General features: G+C 44.3%; 1 protein-coding gene across 1 annotated transcript in view; it reads left to right on the top strand.

Moving 5' to 3' along the window:
* ADCY8 (adenylate cyclase 8) overlaps window positions 1-22,190 on the top strand; it is a 227,133-nt gene that overhangs the window by 186,985 nt on the left and 17,958 nt on the right. Inside the window, exons 12-14 of the mRNA XM_025871521.2 lie at window positions 1,717-1,889; window positions 10,586-10,664; window positions 19,409-19,567. Coding sequence (XP_025727306.1) covers window positions 1,717-1,889; window positions 10,586-10,664; window positions 19,409-19,567 — 411 coding nt within the window. The remainder of the gene's footprint in view (window positions 1-1,716; window positions 1,890-10,585; window positions 10,665-19,408; window positions 19,568-22,190) is intronic.

The raw sequence follows: 22,190 nt of genomic DNA, 5'->3' as shown, positions 1-22,190 counted from the left end.
ATTCAGGGCATCAAGATGAGTTACCTGAAAATCTTGCCAAGGGAAGATCTTAAAGGAGAGTTGAAGAAAGCTCATCATCCATTTGAGACATGGATGTAATTGGATTTACTAAGAAAGAAAGATAAAAGTAAAGGGTGCCCAGACACAGGGGTCTTTAGGGATAGGCATGCTGCCTTATTCATTCCCAAGTCCACCATATGCACGATAAAGGCATGGGACCTGGCCCTCATAGGGGACTCATCAGGGCACTATCCACATTTGTTGATATCACTGTTGAAAGTATACATTAATGAGTCGGTTTGACTTAGGAACTCAATAACGTGTCTTCCATAGTTGCTTGGAGATTTCTAGAAATCTTATGGTTTCCTCTGCCCATCCAGAAACTGTCTTTCTGTAATAGGAGAGAGGAGACAGCCAGTTGCTACAAAGAGCCATGCATAAGAGGGCTGCAGTGGATTTTAGGGATTGTCAAACTCAGTGTGTCCACTGGAGTCACATATATGTGGACAGATTGCTTCCAAGGGTCCTAGGTGCCATTTGACAGTTGTGAGAATTCAAACAACTCACTTAAGCTCTGTGAGCTTCAGTCTCTTCACCTGTAAAGTGGGCGTTATGATCCCCATCTTGGCCAGTTATTTTGAAAATTATAAGAGAACCAAGTGGGCCTTGATAACACATCTTTTATTCTTTTTTCCCACTGGAGAGTCATTATCCAAACCTGACATTCAGAATGATACAGTGGGATGCTTCTGTAAGGGAAAGAGGCTGGGGAGCATCCTACAAAAGGCTGAAATCTGGCTGGGCAGACTGAGCTGTGGGGGCTGCATCAGGATTCCAGCTTGAGTGGCGCCAGACTGGCCTTTTGGACAGCTACTTTTTATACAAGGAGATAAATCTTATCCTGAGTGTGGGTGGTGCTATGGAGGAATGAGGCAGTTTCCAGGGCACCTGGAAATGCACACTAAGGCTTCTCAGAGGAAAGGACACTTGTCAGAGAAGTGAGGCTTAGTCACATGGATGAGCTCTGAGCAAGAGGACATGGGATGCAGAGCACAGAGGGCCAGGAGAGTCAGGAAACAGCCATGGGAGATGCAGGTAGATGGTGAGGCTGAAATGTATGTTGGGTTTGGAAAATGAAGGGATATCTGATCCGTGCTGGCCTTGTGAGCTCCCTCTCAGAAAGGAAAACACCATTTGAAGGAATGGTGAGCCGTAAAAGGCCTTCAAGCTGAGGCGTGGCATGATGAGGTCTGTGTTTTAGAAATTCAGGAGAGAGAAAGACAGTTGTGTGTTCAGTGGGGGGTGGGGGCTGCAAGCAGACAGAGTTGCCGGAAACTGTTCTGGAACCAGAACAGACAATGCTTGGGAGGGGAGGGCTGCCTGGATGTGAACTCTCTGAAGGAAGTGGAGGCTACAGACTTAGGGTGGCCTGACTGTGGAGTGTGGGGAAGAGAAAGGCAGCAAAGAAGAGACCAGTGGTTCTGGCTTAGGGCTGGTGTGAATGGTCCCCAAACGCCAGGGAACAGAGGCTCAGGAGGTGGTAAGGAAGTGATGAGTTCTGTTGGAGGCCTGTTGAACTTGAGGGCAGCCTGAGGTCTCCAAAGGGAGGTGCTCAGCCACCGTCTGCGTCAGGAGACCCTCTGGCACCCGTGCTGAGGGGATCGGCCCTCCCATATTCCTGTTGAGTCTGACCACCTCCCCTCTCTCTGTTTCCAGTACTTTGTCTTCACCGGGGTGCTGGCCATGGTGACCTGTGCAGTCTTCCTCCGCCTGAACTCTGTCCTGAAGCTGGCGGTGCTGCTGATTATGATCGCCATCTACGCCCTGCTGACCGAGACCATCTATGCGGGCCTCTTTCTGCGCTACGACAACCTGAACCACAGTGGAGAGTAAGTGCCCGCCATCACATGCTCAAAATGTGCTCAACTCCCAGTGGGAAATGGAGCCCTTGGGAGGCTGATTGTGATGGCGCCACTAAAATTTGGGGACCGTTGGATATTGACTTCTGTTTCTCAGCTCAGGCGCTCGCTAGCTTACAAGTCTAGGCAAAAATCCCTTGTTTTCGGTTTTAAACTTTGGGCTGAGTAGTAACTAAAGAGTATCTCCGTTCTCCTTCCTCCAAACCTAATAATTTATGATTCCTTCCAATTTAACAGCTCTGAGATGCATAGGGTCTGATTATAATTTGGCTGTGATGGTATTAATAGTAGCAGCCACTGTGCATTGAACACTTACTATGCTCCTTGCCCTGGATTATTTATAGAATACAGAAAAATACAAAAAATAATGTCTCAGCCTAGATTTCTTGGAACGGAGCCGGAGACAAGGCAAAGGGCCAGCACAACTCCAGGGCAGGGAAAGGGAGGGGAAGAGGTCAGGAGGCAAACACAGGCTGACATGGTATTCTGTGGCCATGTGGGTCGTGAAGAGATTGAAAGGAGCCGCTCAGGGGCACCTGGGTGGCTCAGTCGGTGAAGCGTCTGCCTTTGGCTCAGGTCATGATCCCAGGGTCCTAGGGCCAAGCCCCACGTCGGGCTCCTTGCTCAGTGAGGAGCCTGCTTCTCTCTCTCCCTCTGCCTGTCGCTCCCCCGGCTTGTGCTCTCTCACACTCTCAGATAAATAAACAAAATCTTAAAAAAAAAGAAAAGAAAAGAAAAGAAAGGAACCACTCAGTTGAAATGTCTCTGGATGGGCAGGGAAGTGGGGAAAGGCAGGCTCAGGAAGCAGAAAGGGAGAGGAATTTCTCTGCTGGCTCCATCCCTTTCCTGTCTCTTGTGAGTCACAGCTCCATCTCTGGATGAATGTCCTGGTGACAGCCCGTGGTCCCTCACATAGCCCCACGGGGAAGCTAGACCCCACACTTGCAACATGGAGCTTCACCTGCACCGGAAGTGGCAGAGGCAAAGGGCCTCAGGTGTAGGAAGCACAGGGCTAACTGAGACCGCAGTAAGAGGCCCACAGAATGAGAAAAAGATGAAGCAGAGATTGTCCAAAAAGCCTCAGAAAATGTGTGGGATACTAATCATATGAACATCTATGAACCATCCCCTGGAAATAAACAACGCTAATAATGAGTCATATTTACTTCTGCATTTTTTAAAGATTTATTTCTTTATTTTAGAGAAAGAGAGAGAGAGCAGGAGTGGAAGGGGCACAGGGAGAGGGAGAGAGAGAGACTCAAGCAGACTCCTCGCTGAGCGTGGAGCCTGATGCGGGGTTTGATCTCACCACCCTGGAATCACGACCTGACCCGAAATAAGAGTCAGACTCTTAACTGACTATGCCACTCAGGAACCCCTACCTCCACATTTTTAAAAGGATAAAGTATCTCAGATATTTAGCTGAAGTTCTCTTGTCCCCGGCATTATTTTCCTCTCTTTCCCCTAAGAGCCAACTTCTAATGCACTTAATGTGTATCCTTCCCATCCATGTTTTTTACATAGATTTAGGTATGTCTATATTATAAATTACTTATAAAATTGTTTCGGTATCGTGCAGTATTGCATTTCTTAGCCGCATCTAGGTTGATAGCCACGGATGTAATTCTGCAGACTGCTTTCACAGTCTGCAGCTGTAATATGTTCTGATTACATAATAGGAACGTACCAAAATATATTTATCCTTTGACCTATTAATAGACATTCAGGCTGATAGCAGTTTTCCCTACTTAAAAAATGCCCAGTGACCATCATCAAAAACGTCTCTGGAACTTATATCTAAAAGCACACTTGCTGGATTGTAAGGTATTTGTATTTTCCACTTTGTACAGTATTGCCAAATTGCTCTCCCATGTGCCTAAAACAATTTCCCTCTCACAAGCAATGGTCCTGTTGCTCCTTGTTCCCACCCCCACCCTTGTTAGACTTTAAAAATTCTTGTCGAATTTATGGGTGTGAATTTTGTCTCATTGTTTTCATTAGTACTTCCTTGATTGTGAGTAAGTTTGTGCATATTTGCTTGTTGACTGACCATTTGGATTTCCTTTTAGGTGAACTGTCAAGGTCATATCCTTTGGCTGGTTTTCTGTTAGGTTGTTCACCTTTTTCTTACTGGATTTGCAAGGGTTCTTTATAAATTCTAGATGCTAATTTGTGTCTGTTAAGCATGTGTGTCAGACACTTTACGTACATTACCCTGTTTGATCCTCACATCAACCATCCGAAGAACACAGTCTCAGAAAGGTTAAACAGTTTTCCTGGTAACAGGAAACAGACAGTAACAAACAGATCTGGAGACAAACTCAGGTCATCCTGGCTCCAAAGTCCACCTTTGTCAAAGCTGCACACACTTCTTTTAAGTCAAGCTGAAGAATCTCTCATGATATGTCCAGGGTTCAAAGAAAGTCGGAACAGTTTCAAATTAGGTGAAATGGTTAGTGGCGATGGTTGTTGCCATGGCCGAACAGAGGGCTAAGAAATGTAGAACAAAATAAGCCACATTTGTGGTAAGAATAAAATTAAACCAACAAGCCAGGGCTTTGGTTTCAAATCCAGAGTCTGTTGCCTTAGGAAGTCACTTCCCATCTCTGGACCTCAGTTTGCCCATCAGTGAAATGGAATAACTGTCCCCTATCCCAGGACCGTGTGAGGCTCTGATGTGCCTGGTACATAGCAGGTGATCCATAACAGTGCATTCCTAGCCCCTCCCCCCTATTTAGGAGAGAGGTTTATTAGTTCTGAATTCTGTTCTGCAGTCTTCAGGAAGAACTTGTAGTGAAATTGTTAAGCAGGGTTGTGAATGTGAACGCAATCCCAAACTCACTGCTGCTGACGTTGGAATGTTTTTCTCAGCTTCTTCCCGACTCAAGGTCAATTATTGGTGAGTCTCATATTAACTCACACTTCGCTATCGACAGAACTAAACTAATAAGGAGCAGAAGAGCTCATTCAGCCTTCTCGTCTGCTGTGTTATAAATCAGCAGGTCAGTGGCCACTGTGGGTCCAGTTGGCAGCCACAGCCTGCTCATGCTGTTGGGGAGTTAGCCGACACTTTAGGAGCTCACCTTGGTTCAGTGGCACTCCGCTGGTTGTACCTGGGGGTCAGGTACCCCTGTAACGCAGAGTACGAAGAACCTTCCACCTGCGGCCTGGCTTCATCTCCGGCGAGATGGTCCCAGACACTTCAGACCAGCATCTCCCAGTCTGCTCAAGAGGCCCCTCCACAACAACTCCACATCTTAGCGAGCCCAAAACAGGAGAGGCACCCCTAGTATCTTATCAATCCCTGGAGATTCTCATCATGCTTTGTAAGGAAGCACTCTATCACAACACGTGTAAGTACAAGTTAAGGAGTTAAGGCACTTAGGTTCAAACCCCAGCTCTGCCATCAGTCAGCTGCGGGATCCTGAGGTCACTTTTATGAAAAGTGACCATCTCTCTAAGCAAGGCTTTTCTCATCTGTAAAGTGAGGGTAATAACCAATCCTACGTTGTAGGAGTATCCAAGAGATCAAATGTGGTCATGGAAACTTAGCACAAGGCCTGGCATAGAATAAGCACTTGACTGATACTAAAAATTATTATCCCACATGCCCCCTCCATGCCATAAATGCTGCTATTCTAGAAAGATCCACAATCTCATCTCTGGGCTGCTGTCACCTAACAGATCTCCCAGCCCCTACTCTCAGTTCATCCCTCTCAAAGCCATCAGAGCCATCTTGTCAACTCATTATTCTTCCTAAAACCCTGAAGGGGCTCCAGGGCACGTGGATGGCTCAGTTGGTTAAGCATCCGACTCTCGATTTTGGCTCAGGTCATGATCTCAGGGTTGTGAGATCGAGCCCTGTGTCGGTCTCTGCACTTGGTGGGGAGTCTGCTTTGGGGTTCTGTCTCTTTCTCTGCCTCTCCCTCCTACCCCCCGCTTGTTCTCTCTTTCTCTCTAAAAAAAAAATAAATAAATCTTAAAAAAAAAAAAAAACCTCTGAGAAGCTAAAAATTCAACCTGTTTCTCAAGGACTCCACATGTCTGCCTGGTCTGGTCCCCGTGACTCCTTCAATCTTGCTTCCTACAGCTCCAAAGACCACCACATATACATCCTGTGTTCTGGCCATGGGAAGCCATGCTGGTTACCTACCCAGTGAGCGTCTGCACACACCCCTGCTGGACGCACCCATCTCCCTATTTCCAACCCATCCCTCTCAAGGTCCAACTCAAAGACAGTAAAGCCTTCTCTGATCATCCTTCATTTTCTAATCTGTGCACATCATCTTTTATCATTGTGCTTCTCCCTCTGTGTTGCAAGCATTGATTTTCATGTCTTCCTCTTCCATTAAAGTAGGAGTTTTTGAGGGCAAGGACCACTACTCATGCTTGAATTTTGGCACTTAGTAGAGTACCTGGCAGCAGATGTCCAAGTAAAAATTTGTTGAGTGAAACATCAAATAAATGACTGACTGAAAGAAGCCTTAGCTCCTTGGGAATCCTCTTATACCATTGAATCACAGCAAGCTAAGTGTCATCTCTCCACAACCTCTATGATTATTACTCACCATCACCCTGAAACCAAGTGTTCTCCATCCCATAAGCACTTATGTGTCCCACCTTTGCTAGGCCCTACAACTTCACAGATGAATAAGACATTATTTTCATCATCAAGGATCTCAGGGGCAAGCAATTACAAGTAAGTGCATATAGGAGAGCACAGTAGCTACTGAGAAAGTTATCACTGAGATGTAGATTGACAGCCTGGCTACACCATTCACTAGATCGGTGAACTAGAATGAGTCGTTGAACAACTGAGCCTCAGTTTCTTCTTTCCTGGAGAAGGGCTAATAGTGTCTTAATCATTGATATGACAATTAAAGAGGAACATGTACGTAAAGTGTTATTACAGGTATGGCATAAGATCAGCACTTAGCAAATGTAGTCATTAGCATGACAACAGAATAAAGCATCATTCAAACTGGCTGGTTTATTTTGAGTTTCAGAAGGGGAAATGGGAACTAAGAGCTAAACTAAGAATTTGGCATCAGGGGCACAAATGGCCAAAGCTCTGAACTTGGTGCTTGAGATGGTGAATGCACATCCTGGCTCTGATAGGAATCAGCTGTGTGAACTTGGGCAAGTAGCTTCACCCTGGTCCTCGATCTTAAATCTATAAAATCAAAGTCATGCAAGGGATATTACATTATCTATTGTACACATAGTATGGAATAGAATGGATCCACCCAACTTGCATTATAAAGTATTTAATCACATGGTATTATTTTCATAATATATACTAAGTACAGAAGTAGCTTTCAAAAATAGTATGAACCATACAGTCCTAAATTTGTAAACATATTTTTGCATGGAAGAAAAGGAACTGACATTTAGTTGGCTCCAAAATATTTTTTAAAGGTTTACTTATTTATTGAAGAGAGAGAGAGGATGACCTGGAGGAGCGACACACGAGAGGGAAAGAAATCCTCAAGCAGACTCCCCCTGAGTGTGGACCCTGATGCAAGCCTGGATCGCAGGACCCTGAGATCATGACCTGAGCCAAAATCAAGAGTCAGACGCTCAACCGACTGAGCCACCCAGGCGCCCCTAGTTAACTCCAAAATATTAACCATTGTTTTCTCTGGGTGGTAGGCGTAAGGACAATTTCTGTTTTCTAATTTGTGAATTTATATTAGCTTCCAAATTTACCACAGTTAGCATAAATACTTCTGTAATGGGTAACACTCAAATTAAATATTATTTTTTGTGAGACACCAGATAAGATGCTCTCTAAAGACTGTTATAGCCCTCGAGAATTAGCATTATTCTACATGTGTTTTTACTTAATTATGTGCCTTTATATTAGCATAGGGAGATGGTTGTATTAATTCTGTGATTTTATTACTATAAATAAATTAATTCAAAATATCACTGGATTTAAGTCTGTGCCACCCAGTATCAAACAAAGTGTTAAAATTTCATACACATTTTGGTCATTTAGCTCTCTTGGAAGTTCTTCAAAAAATCACAGAAGCTACCAGAAAAAAAAAAGTTCCTTCTAAATTCAAATGACAGTTCTGTTTTGATGTTCCTTGGCCTGGCTGACTTTCTATGCATATTTTGCAATCTTGACTCCGGCCATAATATTTCCAGGTGAAATAGAGCTCAAAGACTAAGAAACCATTCATAACAATTTTCTCGTACTTTTTTTCTGATCTAGCCACCTCTTTATTTTTGGTCAACCACTGCTTTCCAGAGGCATTTGTGTTTTCCCTTGAAGGTGTGTTGCAAGTGATACATTGCCAGCCTTCCAAAAGTCTTCTACGTCACAAAGAAAAGGATGTCAGAAGTGCCTGGGAAAGCAGGAGTTCTGTGAGGGCACACTCAGGAGGAGTTAAATGCAGGGTGTCTCCCATTCTATGAAGCTGTGGGAAGGAGGGATTTGTCTCAAGCATCCCCAACAGGAGCAAGAACAAGCACCAGCAGCTTTTCAACCAGCTAGCTTAAGCAAGATACATGACCCATGTCTATAGAGCCTTTCCTATCTTTTCCTCCTGAAGTCTTACCACCCTTGAAGACTCAGCTCCCGTGTTCCCTGAATATCCATCCTGGGTTACTTTCTCCTTCCATGTATTCCCATGGCAACAACGACGTATTTTTACGATGGAGTGCATTGTGTTGTGAACTTATCTATCCGTTTGGCTCTCTCCTTTCCTGGACTGTTTTGAGGGCAAAGACAATGTGCCTTCTTCATTTTCTGTATCCCAGCATGTGCCTGGCACACAGTAGTGCTCAGTAATTATGTGCTTTACTGGGGCTATAGACAACAGACACAATAAAGAGTATCATCTATTATTAGCATCTTCTCTCCAAGGAAAAGCAGATGGAACTAGGAATTCACAAATCTGAATCTTGTGCCAGCCTGCAGACATGGGGCTGGGCCCCTGGGTCCCTGTATGCACAAGAGCTCCCCAAGAGAAAGCACATTTCTGTCCCTGAGTTCTTGTTCTAGCTGCAGATCTGGACTGGGTCTGCCTGGATCAGCTGGGAGCGTCTTCGACAAAAAGCTAGATGAGAAGTTGGTCTTGGCAACGGGGTTCATGCCCCCATTTCCTGAGCCCAGTGCTACTCCTGCTCATCTCCCATGAGGAGAGAAAAGAGAAGGCTGGAGACCACCTGGGTGCAGCCATATCAATGTTCACTCTCCCCCCTCCCTCTACACACCGCATCTCCTCTTTGATGGCCCCCTGTGTCCTGAAGCCTCCTCAGAGTTAGGTCACTAGTGAGTATATGTGTGCTTGTGGTTGGGAGGCAATAAAACAGTCAGTGATGTGATCTGGTTTTAGTGACACAGAACATTCCAGCGACCATGTTGGAAATAGATGGTGGAGGGCAATAAAGGGGGCTACTGAAAGTCATGGTGGCTAGACTCAGGTGTCACAGGTAGAGATGGAGAGAGTGGAGGGACTGGGGATGTATTTGGGTGGAAGAGCAGACAGGATTTGGATATTGGGGTGGTGAGGGCTGACTCCTAGGTTTGCTTTTGTATTTGGCTCAAGTACTGGGGTGAGTGGATGAGGGGGGCATTGCCCGAGATGGAGAAAGGTGGGGGAAGAATAAGAGTTACGTAATGGAAAGCAAGTCCCACTGTCCCTACAGACAATTTGTCTAAAACATTTTTATTCTGAGTTTTCTTCATTAGCCCCCAGAAGCCTGTCCAGGGGACTGTTTATTGCCACAAATCGCCTGTGTCCATATTCAAAGTCCAATGTTGCTTCCTCCAAACCCTTTGCCTCCTGGCCTAGCTTGTTCTGAGAAAGGCTTCGTGCTGGGCTGAAATGAGAGAAAACATTCGGAATCAAACAAAGGTCTCCCTGGAACTTCTGAATTCCTTGGATGACTGAAAGTCACATCAGTGTTTAAATACACACTTATCCATCTTAGCTGCCTTCCAGCTTGGTCTCTGGAAGAGCCCAGGACAGGCCAGACCAGCAGCACCTCAGCTTGTACCCTAGCAAGGACTGTGAATGGAGCATTGAGGAGGGAGGGGGTGTCAGTCCAGGAGGAGATGATGCACAAAGAACAGAGTCTTTATTAAAAGATATAAGAATTAAAATGTGGATTATAACAGTGCCTGACTCATGGAATTGATGTAAGAATTTTAAAAAATTGATAGAATTAAAATAGTGTCCGACTCACAGAATTGATTTAAGAATCTAAGTGAAAGCAGTTAGAACAGAGACAGCCATATCATCGGCACCATGTACCTGTCCCTTAAATAGAATAACATCTAAAGGAAAAGGAAGAGATCCTGGTCTTTGCATGGATTTTTGTGATGAGAAAGTTTCAAAGCTCTTTGAAGTCCGGAAGAGTTCTGCAAAGGGAAAACATTTTTATCAATGTGAGGGCATTGTCGAGATGCTAGACTCTAGATTCGTCCACCAGGTGTGACCAAAGTGACCTCAGACCCTGGAGAATCAACTGATTTCTGAATTAGCCTATATGGAAACCCTCAGACAGCAGCCCGTATCACCTAGTGGGTGCTCAAGAAATATTCCGTCCTTTCTGTTTATCTCGCTTTTTTCTGAACCTGGTCTCCTACTGAGTCTCTCTGGGGTCCCTCCATGGTTGTAAATTCACCCCACTTGCCTTTCTTCTTCCAACAGAGATTTCCTGGGGACAAAAGAGGCCTCACTGCTGCTGATGGCCATGTTCCTCCTTGCTGTGTTCTACCATGGACAGCAGGTAATCTAACACTTTGCTCAAACTCCCCTCTGCTACCTGGCATTTCCCATTGCCATGAAACTGACCTACAAGGCTTCTGCTCTTCCTTGTAGCAAATGACCCATCAGCTGCTTACAAGAAGTGGTGATTCTTCATGAATCGATTCCTAATAAAGATCACCTAATTAAAAAAACTAAGCTGGAGATGATGATTTGGCAAGCCAGGTGGTTTTTATGTCTTTCAGGTATATCTCTTTCAAAGAGATCATTGCTATGAAAAAAAAAACTTTCAATTTCTGCCTGAGGTAAACCGGGATCTCTCCCAGTTCCATTATTGCCTGTATAAAGTCATTGCTGGAGAAGTTGTGTGCTGGTCTAGGGAACCATGCAGGTGTGAGGATCAGTTGAGCCAGGGTCTTAATCCAGCCTCTGACTCTCAGTTTGTGGCCTTAAGCAAGTCGCTCATCTCCCTGAACCTAGAGGTCTTCCTCAGATGTGAAATAGGATAATAACACCTGGATGGGTCCATTTTGAAGAATCATTTGAGATTATCATGTGCGGCATTTTGCACACTGCCTCACATAAGTATACAAAATGCTTCATTCCTTACTTGTCTCAAGCAGATAAAGTGCCTAAAGTATATCGATGCCATTTCCCTATGAGCCACTACTCTGCTGGGATCTGGGGAGGGTACTGTGGCTAGCTCTGTATAAAACCCCATTCCTGGTCCCAAGGGTTCCAATCTCCTGGAGGAGAGCAGACCCTAAATAATGCGATGAGGGACCTGCTATGTGCGGATCAGGCTGTCCAAGGACTTCAAGAGTTGGAGGGGCAAGAATTTATTCTGCATGGGAGCGTGATACCAGGCTTCGCCCAGGGGATTTACCTGCTGTGGCCAGTAGGACATCTCCATGTGGACTCAGACCATGAATGCTGTGGTGTTCATCAACTGGGGAGATTTTCTCTCCCCGGTAGAGCCAGGTCCTGCCAATATTCTCTGCCCTGCCCTGGATCCCTGTCCATCTTTCTTCGGTCTGCATGCACTTCAAAAAAAGTAACCAGGAAGGGAGAAAAACAAAACAGGAAGACTCTCAGCTAGAGCAGAAATAGAAACATAGCACTGAGAAATCACCATGGAAACGCGGAGGTAATCAACCCTGAGAAACCCTGAAACAGCCCCAAACCCCGAGAACCTAGAGATACATACGAAGTGATGTGTGTAGTAAGGGGGATAGTAACATGTAGTCAAGGGGGGAGAAAGACAAGTATAAAGACCTGATAAGGAGGAAGGGTTACTGTGTATCAAGTTCCTACTCTGTGCCTCTATTATCTGTATCATCCTCCCAACAACGCGGAATGGTAGTTATTAGCAGTCCTGTTTCACAGATGAAGAAAGTCACGTTACTCATCTAGTCGGGGGGTGGGAGGGACCAGATTCAAACCCAGATCTTTCTCTAAAGCCCACCCTTTCTACTTCTCTAGACTGGAGAAAGAAAGAAGCTAACATACCAACAAAATGGCCCCGGGCACTCAGTCTTGCAGTGTGACTTTGATTTGGTTTTAAATTTGACCTGAAATCATGGCAAAATAATAAGCCAAATATCAAAATCTAGCCATTTCTAGAATTCCTGTATTTAGGTATTTCTGGCTCTCTGTCAGAGCTGGGGTCATATCTTCCATGTCTTGATGGCTTCTGGTTACAGAGGAGAACTCCTCAGTCTGACACGCAAACAGCAATCCATCTGAGGGCTGTGAAGATGGAATCAGACAAGGCGATCCTACAGAGAAACATAGCCCCCCACCCCCCATGTTTGAAACTGAGGAGTGAGCAACCCCCCCTGAGATAACTAAGAAAGAGCAAATTCAGAGTGAGGGCCTCATTCCACAATAGGAAGGATGCTCCTTTCTCCTCTGTCACCTTATGGAAGTATTTTGTGCCCTGGCAATGCCCCTTCCTCAATACCCTTTTAACATTCTGATTCAATTCGTTCTATGCCCCATTTGTCCTAGGAAACAGACAACCTAACCATGTTAAGATTATGTGTAAATATGAGTATATTTGTGCATAGTGAGGATCCGAGTGCTTAAGTGACATCTGTTACGGCTCCTTCTTATTTTTAACTTTCAAAAGGCTCTAAAATTACATAATCATATCCCATAATGGTAGCAGTTTCAGGTCTATAGGCTTTGGAGTGGGGAAAAAGTATTCAAGCTCCAACTCTGCCACTTAGTGGCTATGCGACCTTCAGCAATTTACTTAACTTTCTGAGTCCCAGTTTTCTCGCCTATAAAATGGGTGTGCTAACAGGTTCTACTTCATAGGGCTGTTATAAGATTATACAAGAATATAATTGTAATATACTAATCCCAGTGGTTTGCACATAGACTATGTTTTCAAAAATCCTAAGCTATGGATGCTTTACTTTGAAAACAGGCCTCTGAGACAAACAGGGAAAGTATTATTATGCATCTGGTCCCAAGTCACCAAGGTCTTAAAGCCAACAAGGAACACCAGGTAGAAACAGGAATCCAAAACTTCCGGGTCTGTTCTCTCCCCACTGAGTGCCCCTGTCTCTCTTTGTGAAAGGGGTCTTTCTGCCTCACCTGCATCACTTCTGTGTCCTCTGTCTACTGCACCTGTCAGGCTCCTGTTTCTCTGAACCCAAGTCTGCCTACCCCTGGGTCTGCTACCTGCTTCCACCAGTTTCTCTTTTTGGGACTCAGAGCCCTCAATTTTTTTAAAGGTTGAATAGTGCCCTTTGATGCCTGGTACAGAGCAGCAGCCTGATGGGAGCATGTGTAATGAGACATGTCCAGAGGGACAGAGGGAATTATGTAACTGAACACTTGGGAAATTTCATCTTGTCCATATGCTGAAGGTCTATGCCATTCCTTCCTCCTCCTCCAAGGCAGGTGAACGTTCTAAACGGTGGGGAGACAGAGAGCAGTCAGGTGCCTGCCGCCTCGCCTGGTTCACTTGCAGCCCTGAGGTGTGGGCTTGGCCTCAGGGGCTCCATTTATAGCAGAGGAAGCCGTCTCTGCATACAGGGACAGAGATTAATGAGGTCTCCAGTCACTTACTTCCAGGTCAGATAAAGATAGGCACCAGGACTGTGTGGCTTAGAAGGAAAGACCCAAGCATTGGAACCAAGTATTCTTTTTTTTTTTTTTTGAGAGAGAGAGAGAGAGCACAGGGGGCAGGGAGAGGGAGAGAGAGAATCCCAATCAGGCTCCACACCCACTGCGGAGCCCCATGTGGGGCTCCATCTCATGACCTTGAGATCATGACCTGAGCTGGAATCAAGAGTCAGATGCTTAACCGACTGAGCCACCCAGGCGCCCCTGGAACCAACTGGGAGGATGGGTGACATTGAGAAACTCAAGCCCCTCAAGCTGACATTCCTCTACCTATAAAATGAGAAGGATAATAGTTTCCTGCGAGGAGTTTGAGAATGGCTCCATGAGGCCAAATACATATAGAGCAGGGGTTAAGTCACAGCTTGGCGTCAGAATGTCCTGAGTTCAAAGCCAGTCTCTATTTGTGAGCCCTTGGGCAATTGACTTTGTCTTACTGTGACTCCATTTCCTCACCTGTGAAATGGAAATAATAAAGTACCCACCTTGTTGAGTCGTATGACTAAATGAGCTTCGGTATATAGGAAGTGCTTAAAATAGTGCCTGGTCCAAGGCAAGAGCCGGGCCAGTGTTAGCTCTCATTCTGTGCTAAGAGCCTGGCACAAAGCTTCTGAACAGTAAGTGTTGGTTCCTTGGTACTCTTCTCATAGAGCCAGTTCCCTAATAGTCTGGTGAAAATCAAGAAAGAGATTGCTCTTCCAAATCCACTGATGGTTCTTGAGCAAATGCTGAAGAATTTTCACTTTTAAAGCTTCTCTGTGCCTTCTGTGTGCTTTGCCTTGCTGTCCACGCCTGCTGTAACCAGTGTGTTGAAATGTTCTCTTTCTTTAACATGTTCCTCTGTCTTTCATTTTTCTCCCTTCACCACTGAGCTGAGAGCAAATCAAAGGCAGAGACTGAATTTCACGCATCTTTGTATGCCGAGCACCGTGCACATAGTAGGTGCACAATACACTAGATCTTAGTAAACTGGAAAGGCTTACTTTCCTCCCCCAGAGGTTAAATAAACAATGCCTGCCTGCATGAGACTTGCTTTGTCAAGAGACAGAGCTGTCCTCGGATTAGAGTCTCCTTATGGACATGTCTTCAGCGCAGTGACCAGCCGTCGCCTGGCTGAAATGCAAAGTGTGTTCTTAACTTATAACTGAAAAATCCTGGCTGAAATCAACTCCAGGACTCCAGGTTTCCTTACCTGTGTTTCCAAGCTGAATTCAACCAGATGAAAGGTTTTCAAAAGAAAATAAATAAAAAATGATCTGCTTCAACCAAGCATGCACTTTTAACGGAGATAACTAAACATTTCATTTGGGTAAGAAAATACTGTCCTACAACTTGACAAATTAAAATTTGATGTTCTTGAATCTGGAAGGAAAAAAGCTAAAGCACAGCCTTGATCTGACCTTATCCACTGCTGCCTTAAGTTGCAGTAGTACCTTATAAATCTATAGTTCAGACATTTCAGAATTCTTTTGCAAGCAGAATGTGATTTGGTCCATATAATAGATCCATATAATAATCCATGCCTCTTGAACTAGACATGATGGGGACAGTTATCCTTATTTTTTTAGAAGGGGAACCAAAATACCAGAAGTTGAATGACTTTCCCAAAGTCATACAACAAAACAGTCAAGACCAGCATTCTTTTTTTTTTTGGCAGTTAATATGCATTTTATTTTTTCCCCTTTTTTTTTTATTATGTTATTTTAGTCACCATACAATACTTCATTAGTTTCTGCTGTTCCCTGATTCATTGTTTGCGTATAACACCCAGGGCTCATTGGAATACATGCCTTCCTTAAGAGCAGCGTTCTTTTGTGCAACATGCTGCCTCCACTCATTTTTGTTCTTATGGAAAATCTCAAACATATACAAAAGTTTGTGAAATGCATAATAGTCCCACAACTTCAACAATCATTAACTCCTGTGTCTTTTCTCGCCTATTTCTCTATTCATTTTGCTCATAGCTCCTTCCCAGTTATTTTGAAGCAAATTCGAGATGTCCTTTCATCTGTAAATGCTTCCATATGCATCTAATCAAGATAGAGAATTTTAACCTAATCATAATGCTATTAGACACTTTAAAAAAGAAAATGGTGTTTCTCTAACATTGTCAAGCCTCTAGGCACTGTATCAATTTCTTAATTGGTTTATAATTATATTTTTAAGTTTGTTTATTTGATTTGGGTTGCAAATAAAATCTGTGTATTGCCATTGGTTGATTATCTCCTAAGTCTCCTAAGTCTCCTAATTTGTAAGATTACTCTCCATGTCTTTTTTTCTGGCAACATTTTGTGAGAGTCGTCCAACTTCTATAATGCTTCCCAGTTTAGAGTTAGTCAATTGCATCCTCTCAGGACATTTAACACATTCTTCTGTCCATTGTTTTTCCTGTATTGGTAGTTATGTTTAGAAACTTGGTGAGATTCAGTTTCACTTTTTTTTCTACAAAAATATGTTATTGGTTGGTTTTGTGAATTATTTTTAACAGGCACATAATATCTGCTTATCTTTTTTTCTGTTAGCAACTATTGACAAGAATAGCCTCTATCCATTTATTTTATAGGTGGTGATATCTCCATTCTATCAATAGTCCATAAGTCATTAGCTAGAATACAGCTTGAATGAGAACCTACTCCTCCAAGTACAGCTCATAAAGCAAAGGCAGGATAAATGATTAATTCTTTCCCTGTAACTGCATTTCCCCATAAGTTTCCCAGTCAGCCTGTCCCCAAGCACCATCCAGAGATGATCAGTGAGGTTGTGTGTCTTAAGTGTCATTGTGAACTGAGGCATGTTACCATATTCCCTGTGTTTCAATCCATTGCAATCACTATCCTTATTAAAGCTCCATTTGTCACATCTTTGACACGTGGGAGCCTGTTCACATAACCCCCCATCATCTCTGGGGGTCTTCTTATTTTCTGGTGTGAAAAGATGGTCCAGGCTTGTACATTTCCTGCCCTAAAATTCGGCCATTTCTGCAAAGAGCGTGAGGTCATTTTTGTAGGAATTGATATTTTGAAACCAGTCTGGACACTGGGAGTGCCCACTGCTACTAGATTTTCATTATTTCTAGGCTTTTATATTAGTGGACCAAGGTAGGAAATATGTACATACCATGAGTTCATAGTAATACTTATTGACTTTTGGCTTAGACCCATCAATTTTATAGCTGCATCTCCTTTTTCTCTTCCCAGAAATATCAGTTCTCAGTGACACCAGTACAATTACCCATTTGCTTTATCCTGCAATTCACAAGCAATAGTCTAAGAGCAATGATACAGACACTGCCACCTACAATATGGTTGTTATAAATGGTTTTAAGATTCTTTTTGACTTCTTTTTAGCCTAGAATATTTCCCTCTACAAATGTGTCATCAAATTATTGTGTTAAATATGTGTGGAATATCTCTTCTCAGGGTGGTTATATGCATAGATTCATTTGCTTGTCTGTCTGTTTGTTTTTACAGAGTTTTTTTAAACAACTATTTAGTTTTATAATTTATAATTATATAATTTATAATATAATTTTATAATCCCACAATTCAATAGCCAAGCTTATAAAACAAGATACAATTTTAAAACTTTAAATTTGTCCCTATTTCTCCACCCTATTTCCTCCCTTCCTCATCTCTTTGGTAATGAGTTTTTATGTTTGACCTTTTATTCTTCAATTTCCCAATAAATAAAGAAAAATATATACATGTGGACAGAGAGGTAGATGCCCCCTTTTTATATATTTTTTAATTCTTTATTTAAATTCAATTTAGTTAACGTATAGTGTATTATTAGTTTCAGGGGTAGAATTTAGCGATTCGTCAGTTGCATACAACACCCAGTGCTCATGACATCACATGCCCTCCTTAATGCCCATCACCCAGTTACCCCACCCCCCACCCACCTCCAGCAACCCTCAGCTTGTTTCCTAGAGTTTAGCATCTCTTACAGTTTGCCTCCCTCTCTATTTTCATCTTATTTTATTTTTCCTCCCCTTCCCATACGTTCATCTGTTTTGTTTCTTAAATTCCACATATGAGTGAAATCATAAGGTATTTGTCTTTCCCTGATTGACTTATTTTGCTTAGCGTAATACCCTCTAGTTCCATCCATGCTCCTTTTTTAGATGCTCCCTTTTTAGATCAAAGGTGGCATACTCTACACACTTCTCTCTACCTTGGAGACTAGTCCATCAAAGTATAGAAAAACAGTTTTCCCCTTTTTTTTATAGTTTATTGAACCAACAAAATGAGCACCCGGGGTGTTTCCAGCTTTTGTTATTACAAATTCCGCTGAGGGAGTTATCTTATACCTCTGTCTTTCCATATTTTTACCATCCACTGAGACCTTCACCTAAGACAAAGGAAAGGAACTACCTGAATGTTTTAAGCCCTTGAATTCAGGACATTTAATCATGTGTTTGGCCATGCAGCGTATTGTCCATTTTGACAGTTAAAGACTTGGAAATAGGGATGCCTGGGTGGCTCAGTCGGTTAAGAGTCTGCCTTCGGCTCAGGTCATGATCCCAGGGTCTTGGGATCGAATCCCACATCAGGCTCCTTGCTCAGCGGGGAGCCTGCTTCTCCCTCTGCCTGCCACTCCCCCTGCTTGTGCTCGCTCGCTCCCTCTCTGACGAATAAATGAATAAAATCTTAAAAAAAGAACAGACTTGGAAATAATGGCGTCCCCAAAGCTGTCGTAAATATGGTTTAGGAGATTCTTTAGAAAGGAAGCTGTCTGCTCTCCAGTGCAGGGAAACTAAGACAAAGGGGAACTAATAATGTGCATTGGGTACCTACTGTGAGCCACGTGCCTTCTCTGTAACTTTCTAAGTAATTCTTCCAGTCCCACGTGCTCATTATTAGTGTCCATCCCAGTGGTAGAGATGAGGAATCTGTGATGAAGCCATGAGTCCAGGTTACAGCGTTTGAATGTGGGACTGGGACTCTAAAGCACATTTGTGTCATAACTTAAAATCCACAATCCTTCAATTCATTTCTTCTTGCCTAGTGATAAAGAGCTCAGACTCTGAAGTTGGACTCTGGAGTTACCTCCAGTCCTGGCTTCCCCCCCTCACAAGTGTATGACTTTGGTCAAGTCACTCAGCCCTGTTCGCTTTGACTTGCTCATCTGCAAAATAAGGGTTGATAATGATAGCTCCCTATCAGGGTTGTTGTGTGAGAAGGGAGTGAATGGTTGTATATTGGTTAGAATTAATAGCTGATACATAGCAAGCACCATCTAAGTGTTAGCTGGCTTTATCATCGGAATTTATTTGTGGAGTCAACAAATATTGACAGAGCATCTCCCCTGCACTGGGCACAGTGCTCCAGGGTAAAGATATCGTTGAGCAGGTGAAGGGACCCCTGATCTCACAGTGCCAACAATCTAGTAGACGACACAGTCATCCCCAGATAATCACGCAATCACAAAATCGTAGATGCCTTAATGGTAGGAAGGGAAGGTACATAGCCCCATGGAGTCTAATCACCCTCCCATCTCTGGGCACCCGCATGCTCAGCTCAGGCTCTGTTTTGTTTGCGAAGGGTTCCAGAGAAGGCTCCCCCACTGCGTACCTGAGCCTGTACCCCGAGATCTCACCTGTTCCTTCTCTCTCTCTCTCATGCACGGCAGCTGGAGTACACAGCCCGCCTTGACTTCCTTTGGCGAGTACAAGCCAAAGAGGAGATCAATGAGATGAAGGAGCTGAGGGAACACAACGAGAACATGCTCCGGAACATTCTACCCAGCCACGTGGCCCGCCACTTCCTGGAGAAAGACCGAGACAATGAGGTGAGCCCAGGCTCGTCTGGCTGTGAGGAGGGGTGGTGGTGGTAGGGGCGTAGCTGGGCACACTGGCCCGGAGCTCTGGGAGAATCCCCCTGCCCTCACATGAGCCCCCGAGAATAGAGACCATGCTACCCCAGAGTGCCAGTCCACCCAGACTGCCTAGCTCCACCAGGTCTACACAGGGCCTTCCCAACCCCAGGTACCACATCTGTAAGATGGACTTCCTGTGAGCTCCATCCCGAGACTAGATTGAAATTTGAGTTTTATATACATCTGTGCACATGTTTCTGTGTATCCATAGAGTGGGATCTCCAGTGTCTCTCCCTGTGTGAGTAAGATGTTACTGTTAATGTTACTTGCTGATATGCTAAAGACATTTGAGTTTGTGACCCTTGCCTGAGGGTAGAACTAGGAGAGACCCCCCGCCCAGGGCCGTTTCCCACCCAAGCCACCACAGCAAGATCAGTGGAAGAGAAGTAAAGGCAATGAATAAGCTGCTGCTTGAATAATCTTGATGCATCAAGACCCTGGAGGTCTCCCGGATGCACATCCAAGCACTGCCCACCCTCCTCGACAGACGGAGTTCTCTGGAATCAGCTTCAGGCCTGCTTTTCTCAAGGCCCCCTAAGGTCAGGGGCTTTGTTGCAAGAGCTTCTTGACAAAAGCCAAGAAAGCAGAGAGACTTGTGCATCCGCCATGACCACCAGAAGGAGCAGGTGAAACACTGGAGCCCTCAGAGGAAAAACTGGAAGAGAAATGAAAAGAAAGCTGCTTTTCAGTTGAAACAGCAAAACAATGAGGTATCTGGGACCGGGGGGAAGTGCAAGAATTTACTGGCTTTATCCTGAAAGGAAGGAAAGCCCCCAGAGATGCTGTCATCAGCTGTGGTCCAGGCCAAACCTCCAATGAGCAAAATAAATGACAGATTCGGCCTTAATCATAGAAGACATGTTCAATCCAATGTCTTGTCATGCTTCTTTGAGGTGTTAAATATTTAAATAGTTCACAGTTGACCAGGCTTAACCACAAAGTTTTGACATGGCCTAGAGAATGTTCACTCTATAAATAAGCATTTACAGAACACCTGCTGTGTTCTGGGCACTGGGCACTATCTCAGATACTGAGATAGGCAATTGATGTAAATGATCTTTGGTTCTAGTTACGGTCTTAAGAGGAGAGTTCATCACCCCACGCTATTGACGAGGACTCGGGGGCTCAGAGAGGGCCATGACATGCCTCCCTGTATGGAGGCAAAGCTGTGAGACAAATTCAGCCCCGCAGATTTCTTCCCTCTGTGCTGCACTGCCCCCACCGTGCCTCTGGGGGTTTGGCAAGACTAGCATGTGTGTGTGTGTGTGTGTGTGTGTGTGTGTGTGTGTGTGTGTGTGTCAGAATAACATGAAAAGGGATGACAGAGGAAGAGGCAGGAATGTTGTAACCTGTGGGAACTCCCAATAACCTGTTTTGTTATTGTGAGAGGCATTCTTAGCTTCTCTTCTTGCTACAAATCTGAACTATGATATGAACGTCTAAAAGGTTGGGGTCTAGACATTTTGAGTTTGGGGCCCAGCCTCCACGAGGCCACAACACTGCTCACAGATAAGAATGATTATCCCCGTTTCATAGAAGAAGAAAGTGAGGCTCAGAGAAGTAAGAACACAAAGCTAGTGAGTAGTGAGCTTGAATTCACACCCAGGTCTGTGCAACTTCAAAGCTAAATCTTGTGTTTTGTCCCATGTTGCTGTTAGGGCCTGAGCAGGAGAGAAGGGACAGCAGTGACAAGCAATGACTCAAACCATCTAAACACAGGGTGGTGGACAGTTTTGCCCCCTGGACATCCTGTCCGGTTGGTTCTGGCTGTGTCACCCCACATATGTTCTGGAAACTTCTGCTATTCCCTGGACTTTTGACTTAGATTAGTGCTCACCACCCCAGGGCAGGTACTTTCTCACAGATGAGGCCCCCTGAGTTGGGTCCTCAGTGTCGGCAAGCTATGGCTGAGTCCCGGGAAACCCACTTGCTCCTTGTAGCTTTTTTAAGACCTGCAGAAAGGACACTAATGAGGGCAGGTGTCCTGGGTGCTGCAAAGTGCATACAGCACAAATTCCGTCTCTGCGCCTTGCCAGCTGTATGACCTAGGGCAACCTACCCAACCTCTCCGAACCCATTTTTTTCCATCAGATTCATGAGGAAATAATCCCAATCTTGCTGACTTTAGCATGAGAACTCAACTGAGTAAGAACATACGAAGTGCCCAGCGAAGCGTGGTACCAGGTGGGTTTGGTATAGAAAAGCTGTGTGGTATTCTCAAAAGCTTGATGCCCTAGATTCAATCCTGGCTTCTCTTCTCACTACCTCTGGAACTGAGCAAGGGATGAATCCCCCTGGACCTCACTTTCCTCACCTACAAGGTAACAGTTCTTTGCAACTTGCTCCAGTTGCTACAATGTTTCCATGAATAATTATGCATAAAACATCTAAATGGTGCTTGGCCCATTTTAGGAACACACTGGGTTGTTGCTATTGTTTTTGATAAGGGTGAGCCATCATTATATTTTCGGTTCCTTTGCAATCCCAGCCCCCCACCCACCGACTCATTCACTCATTCACTCAGCAAGGATTTATT

The sequence above is a fragment of the Callorhinus ursinus genome, unplaced genomic scaffold (assembly GCF_003265705.2).
Source record: "Callorhinus ursinus isolate GAN/ISIS: 27379988/994484 unplaced genomic scaffold, GSC_fseal_2.0 scaffold5, whole genome shotgun sequence".
NCBI lineage: Eukaryota > Metazoa > Chordata > Mammalia > Carnivora > Otariidae > Callorhinus > Callorhinus ursinus.
The sequence above is the reverse complement of the archived record's forward strand: the minus strand, read 5'-3'. Positions and strand labels throughout refer to the sequence as shown.